Source organism: Python bivittatus, unplaced genomic scaffold, assembly GCF_059951505.1.
Source record: "Python bivittatus isolate LINGU-HERP-01145 unplaced genomic scaffold, Pbiv_v1 ctg000350_np1212, whole genome shotgun sequence".
Lineage (NCBI taxonomy): Eukaryota > Metazoa > Chordata > Lepidosauria > Squamata > Pythonidae > Python > Python bivittatus.
Window position 1 is genome coordinate 31,743,576 of NW_028277074.1, and position 7,218 is coordinate 31,750,793.

Genomic DNA, 7,218 nt, shown 5'->3' on the forward strand with positions numbered 1-7,218 from the left:
AAAGAAGAATGGTAGAAAATCCCCCAATCCAGGTGTGCAAAGTTTGTCATGTCATACCGAAAAAGACTCGAGGCTCTAACTGCTGCCAAAGGTGCTTCAACAAAGTACTGAGTAAAGGATCTGAATAATTAAGTACATATGATATTTCAGTTTTTCCTTTTTAATAAATTTACAGACATTTCTAAAATTCTGTTTTCACTTTGTCATTATGGGGTACTGAGTGTAGATTAATGAGAAAAAAAAATGAATTTGAACGATTGTAGTATCAGGCTGCAACATAACAAAATTGAAAAAAGTGAAGGGGGTCTGAATACTTTCCAAATGCACTGTAAGTGATATTTTATATAAGACGTTTTGGAAGTTTTTGCCATAGTTCCCTTTAGATGTAGCAGATTTGTCTATGTATGGAGAAAAAAAAAATCCTGTCTCCAAAAATCAGAATATCACTCTGCAATTTTAAGAAGTGATTGAAAAAATATTTTGTAGAACTTTGCATTGTCATTTGGGCATAAATAAAAGCAATTGTTATTTCCCCAAATTTCAAATCTTGCTGCTTTTGTTGAATGAATTTGGTGATAATATCTTCTGTTATACGCTAGTCACCTGTGACAAAGTTGTTAATTTGTAATAAAGCAGAGAAATTATTTTGTCTCCTCCTACAGTTAGATCTCTTAATGCCAACTAACAATACCTCAGAATATGTTGTAGAAAAAAGAAATACAACTGAAAAAAGATTCCCCAGATTTAAAACTTTACAAAATCGCTCACAATGTGTATTAAATGTGTAAGGCATCCATTCCTTGAACTTAACAGTACTCAACAGTCAAAGTACTGACAGGCTATCTTGCAATAAAAGTTATGTATGAAACCACTCTTTTTAAAAAATATCTATCAACTAAATTAGCTACTCATCAAAATGGGCTCTGGGCTGATATCCCTCAGTGTTTGGCAGAACAAATAACTGTAACATTCTGTCCTTCCACCCCCCCCCAAAAAACATTATTTTCATCCAGTTAGATACTTAGAACATAAAGGAATTAGAGCTTGCCTAACAATGAAGCTTCAGCAGCATGCGTTAATTTTATTAATATAAATTCCATTTTTTCTTTCTTTTTTCCCACAACATTGTAATCAGAAATTAACTCTTAAAACCTTGGAAAAGTATAAAAATTAAGTATACTCTTCACTTAGCTTCTTATAGATAACCTTGACAGACTGTTTAATCACTGATAATTGTCCTTCAAAAATCATGTATTTAAATTTAGCTTACCAGCCATTTTTATTGACATATGTTGCTAGGTAACCATGATTTTCCCAGTTATGAATAGTCTCTGTCATTCCCTGCTTTTGGAAGACGGTCTGCAGACCTTTAAAAATGGCATTACAATCAGCTAGACAAAGAAAGAAGAAACCAATGGGTTAATAAATACACAGAAATAACATTTAGTATGCATTTTCTCGTGATACTCTTATCACTTTTATAAGCATAAAATGATGACTTTTGCCATTTCTAAACCTTTTATCACATATTTGACAAGCCAGCTGTTAAGATTTCTGTAACCTTATCCTATCCTCTTTCAATAAATCTTGATAATCAAATGTTGTTTTCTGTGGAGGTGGCATAGCTAGCAAGCTGGCAGCTATTTTAGTAAAGATTTGTTTCCCAATTGTTTTAATAACCATTTTAATGTTCTTGTAACTTCACAGTCATATTGTAACTTTTATTATTGTGATTTGTTACAATACAGATTTTGCTTATGTTGTTTCCTATCTTTTTACAGTATGTTAAAATGTATGCTAGAGCTGCAGATATTGAGTGGTTTAGAAGCACAGTAAATACATACATTCTGAACAATAAATCAAATAATTTGTTTAACTGCTTTTAGCAGTATGGAATGTTTTTCCAAGTAGAAAAAAATGTCAAATGAGCTTCTTGCTCACTGTCTATATAAAACTAGCAGTTAGAAGGCAAAACATATTTTCTGTTGCCCACCATTTCTTTTTCATTTTTAGAAAATACTTCTAAGTTTATATGAAAAACTTGATGCCAAGACCAATTGTTTTACCAGATGACAATGAACAGATGTCAGGAACATTTTTTAAAAAAGTAAAGATAAAAAAAACCCCTCAAGTTCATTTGTAATGTAAAGTTAAAAATCTTTCTTGCATTTAATGCTTTGATTTCTCCTTTGTATTTAATTGTAGCTTTGCAAGTCAAATCACAGGCCTGTTATCTGAAGAGCTAATGAATAAAAAAGGCAAGATTACATGTAAATACTAATTCTTACTCAGGCTGCTATTAGTCCATTACGGTTAGCAAAGCTTTAGAGCTTCTACCTCTGTAATGATCTCATTGTGTAGTTTGCATTTATATCTTCATTTTTCTCAGAGAGTTCAAAGTAACATACTTTTCTTCATTTTATCTTCAAAACAACTCTCTGAGGTAGACTGGGCTAAGAACGATTTCCCCAAAGTGAGCTCTCTGGTCAAGATTAAAACTTTAAAACGAAACAAAAAGGCATAGATAACAGTCAAATTTAAAGGAATATAGGTAGTCCTCACTTAGTTACTGCATTTGGAACCGGCAACTCTGTTGCCAAGTGCTGTGGTTGCTAAACAAAACATCATGTGACTACAACTTCTGCATTCTCTGTTAACTCAATGGCAATCACGTGACCATGGGACACTGCTACAGTTGTAAATGCCAGGATCGGTCGCGAAGCTTTTATACTATCGTCACTTTGAAGTCATTAAATGAAGCAGTCAGTAAGTGAGGACTACCTTACCTACTTTTACAAAGATTAGTTGTCTTTTTTATAGAGCTAAAAATTAAACTGTGGTTAAATGACAGAATTATGCTAAATTCTCAACCAGACATTTATTCTATATTGTATCATATATTTATCAATACTTAAATTTAACTATCCTGTATACCAACTTATTTAATAAAAGTAGATGACATCATTAAACCTAAGACTGAGTCATTTACTGGTGTTCTCTCTTTCCTTGAATAAAACATACTTGTGAAATTGGACTGGAAGAAAATGCAGATATAAAAGACATAAAAGAATGAGAAACACTGGCTTCTACATCAATATACAGGTATTCCTCACTTAACAACCCTAATTGGGAATGGAATTTCCATCGTGAAGAGGCTGCTAGGCAAAACATCACATGACCTTAGCGATCATTAGGCAAAATGTCACATGATCACGCTTGTAGTCACCTTAGTGGTCATTAGGCAAAACATCACATGACCACGCTTAGCTATGGCAGTTCCAGTAGTGCCAGTTGCGGTCATTAGGCAAAGACCTCACACTTCTCCTGCCCTGCTGTGCTCGCCTCTACTTCAACTCCCCCCACCTGCCTACCTCCCTTCCATCTCTGCCCTTTTGGCTGGATGCCCTGCACTCTGCCATCACCACCTACCCCTGCTGTCCCCAGCTGACCTTCGCCATCTCCTTCCTCCTGTCGCTGATAAGGCTTGCCTGGCCAAGACAGCTACTGGCCCTTTGTGAGGCCTCCCAGCACCCACTAGCCCACTCACACTCCCCAGCGCCCACCCATGTCCCTCACTGGCCTGCTTGCAGCCCTCACTAGCCTGACTGCGCTTCCTAACAGTTGCTCACGGTACCCACAAACCCCCCTGTGCTCCTGATGTAAGCCTCCCACCTCTTCCTGCTTAATAACCCACACAGTCCTGAGTTACAACAGCAACTGGGATTCCCATTGCTAAGTGATGTGGTCACATGACATCATGCTTTACGACCACATCTAGAGGGTACCAGCTGGGAAAAGGTTAGTGTATAGGCTAGTTCCCTGAGATGTGAAAACACAGAAAGTTATCAGGAACTCAGAACATCAGCAGGAATAATTTCCCTTAGGAAACATTGATTCCTGCCAGAGTTTAATTATTTGAGCATGGATTAATTACCTCATGGAGCTACTTTTTGACAGCTGTCCCATCTTAACATGAGCTTTGGACCTATTATACTTCACTGTAATCTGCCAAAAATCTGGCATCACCTAGAAATTCTTTAATATAAGCAAATCTGGGGGCAAGATCTTGGCAAATCTGAATAAAATATAGGAACCAAACATATATTTAGTTACAGAACAGGAATAACAGAAATCCAGTGCAGTCATTCTAAAAGCATATATACATGTAAAAGGACAATGGGCTCCTTGATGCCTGCCATTAGTGGAAGGTGACCTCTAATAAAAGCTGCCAACTTTTGTAAAATCTATTCTCTCTGCAATGCCAGTTCCAGTTCACAATTCATGCCATTAGACTACTTGCAACTCCATGGCTAGAAATCAGTTTACCATTCCTAGGACATATCAACATTACTTTCTAAATGAACTTCAAAAAAATTGTGCAATGTTATAACATTTTTTTATCAATAAGTGAATGAACAGCAAAGGAATCAGCTTTTCCAGCAGTTAGTAGAGCTTTCTCTATTCAGAGGAATACTAGTGTGCTTTAGAAATATTTTTTAAACATATTTTTGTTAAGCAGTAATTAGCAAACATTCTCAAGTAATTGAGTAACATAAATCCATAATATACCTTCTAAAAAGTAAATAAATTGATAGAAACAGATAATGAACATATTCATATGTACTGCATATTGTACGTTGGTCTATTTCAATAAATGTAAAATATAAAATCCACACAAGTTTGAAAGAATTGTGATTCCTGCCTCTGATGTTTATTAATTATTTTATCTGTAACCTTTTCTAACATGGCAATTGAAGAGACTTTGTTAATCCATGTCTGAATTGTTAGATTTGATAGAAGGCTTTCTAGGGTTGAGCAATTATTTAGTTACTAAATTTAAGAAAGTAATAGGTTCCTTATTTTTAAGCAAAAGGTTAAATCCCATAAATAAATGCAGTAACACTAACTACATTTAGAGTTAGCTAGGGGTTTAGAAATAAAATACTAACTTTTGGATAAATGCAAGAAAAATAGTTCAATACTCTAAAATGTAAGCAACAAGAGAAATTATAGCAGAATGGAAAAATGCATACAAACACACACATTCATTACAGTTTCAGGTAACAAGCAAATTTCTAAATATAAGACCCATCTACTGTCCTACTTTGCAACCATTCTTACAGTATTTGTTAATGACCTATTCAGCCAAGACTATTTCTGAAGAAAAACCAGTATAAGGAAAACAAAAGTAGACTTCTACTTTTCTTCAGATTTCCTGCAGCCAATATGCTCTATAGCTAAATGAAGCACAACAGGAATGCTTACAGCTGTCGCGCACGACACAGGTATAAGAAAATGCAGTTGTAGAATTGATTGGAAATTTATAGCAATCTGAGTTATTACTTTTTTGTGAGCGATAGCTTTGTGGGTGTTGCAATAAAAATCACAGGAAATATTTTAGCAGTTTCCAAAAATTTTTATGCCAGTAGACAATTCATTTTACTGGTTACATAATGTATAATCACATCTGATAAATAAGTTATTAATAGTGCCATACACAAACACACACAAAAAAGGTTTGATGGAAATAAGCATCCAGATACTGGTAAGGAAGTTAATAAATCAATTAAAATGAAAAACAAAAAACAAAAGATTCACCACTATGTAAGCCACACCTGACAGAACTATCTCCTGATGCTATAATAAAACAAATATATGTTGTGGTCTTTAAGTTCCAATGTTTAAAAATGACCACTAAATGCATCTCCCCAATCTGTAGTTTTTAAATACTGCATTTTCTGAGATATGTTTGTTTGCATAGAGATTGGCCTATTTCTCTTATGCAGAATGCAGAAGGTCATTACTGGAAATTAATGGGATACATCAAATTAGACAATGACGTAAACAAATCTGATGTTATGGGTGAAATTTATTAGGTTATTGCAATTGTAGCTGACAAACCACAACACACTTATTTGCATTGTGATACAGCAAACTGCACAAGACCCACTCAGGCACCATTCTTTCCACATCTCTCTTTCACATCCAACTAATCAGCTGACTGGAAAAAGAACAAACATCACTGAGGAGAATTGTAATATATATGCAATCTGTAAAAATATTTTTTTTAAAAAGTGAAGAATATCTTTCACTTCCATCCACCACACTAAATGACTGCAATGAAGAAAAATAAATTACTGTATTCAGAGAAACTGTAATGGAGAAAACCTGGGTACAAGTCTCTGACTTGCCCTCTAGCACACTAACACTGGTGTGTCATGTGTCCCTGCTCTCATGCCATCCTGTTGATTGAAAAAAAAGCATTTTATTATATTTGAACACATTTCCCAAATGCCACTGAAGCTGAAGTGCTCTAAACAGACATGACTGGATGCTGGCTTTTTGGTAAACATTGGATCAGAGCCTTATTCCAATTTACCACTCAAGATCTGTAAATTAACTAATGATCTTTATGTACAAATTAAATCCAACTGTCAAAAGAACTTAGAATAATGGCCCTATTTCTTTCTCCAACCAAGACAGAAAAGAGAGATCAAATATCCCCATTTCTCCTTTGAATTTTCAACTACAATAATCATTTGAAATTAGACATATTATCAATCCAATTTATCCTTGTAAGAATGTTTCCTGGTCTTCCATATTCTGTAGATCTTGCTTCTATTATTACCTTATTAAACAAGCACACAATTTCCCCTTTTCCATCTAACAACATTTTCCTCCTAGTCCAATTTCCAGTAGAGTCTTTGCACACTCATGAGGATATTTTGGAAGGACAGGGGAGTAAACTGGATCACCTCCTCCCTCAGCATCTCTGGAAAAGAGACCCAACACCTGAGGGGCAGATTAAGGCCAGTCGCTCGGTGGCAAGGCGTACAAAATAAACAGACGCCTATTTCCACTGGACAGAAATAGGCCGCAGTTGGAAGGTCAGACCCCCAAGGCTCACATTTTCAAGTATATAAAAGGAGTATGCCCTGGAGGAGACGAAAGGCTTTTGCTGGTCTATTTTCAGATGCCGTGAATAAATCATATTAGGGCAGAGGGGTCTGTTCAGGGAAATGAATGAGGCAGACACATGGCAAGATTTCGCCGAGGGGAGGCCATAAAGCACATGCGGCAGGGAAATGCGCATGGTTGGAAACGGAGCGAGAGGGGGTTGAGCTTTAGGCAATCTGCATTTACGAAGGGGAGGAGCTGCAAATACCGAATGTTAGAAAATAATTGAATGTTAGAAAATAATTGTAAACGGGGTGGGAA

The 7,218-nt window shown here is 35.7% G+C and overlaps 1 protein-coding gene across 4 annotated transcripts in view; it reads right to left on the minus strand.

Moving 5' to 3' along the window:
- SMS (spermine synthase) overlaps nt 1-7,218 on the minus strand; it is a 33,927-nt gene that overhangs the window by 20,055 nt on the left and 6,654 nt on the right. For 3 of the 4 annotated variants that reach the window (XM_088144834.1, XM_088144836.1, XM_088144833.1), the window contains exon 2: nt 1,271-1,391. In XM_088144834.1, coding sequence (XP_088000960.1) covers nt 1,271-1,338 — 68 coding nt within the window. In that variant the 5' untranslated portion in view covers nt 1,339-1,391. Of the gene's footprint in view, nt 1-1,270; nt 1,392-6,628; nt 6,653-7,218 lie in introns of those variants that run through there. The other variant, XM_088144835.1, reaches the window with a different exon arrangement.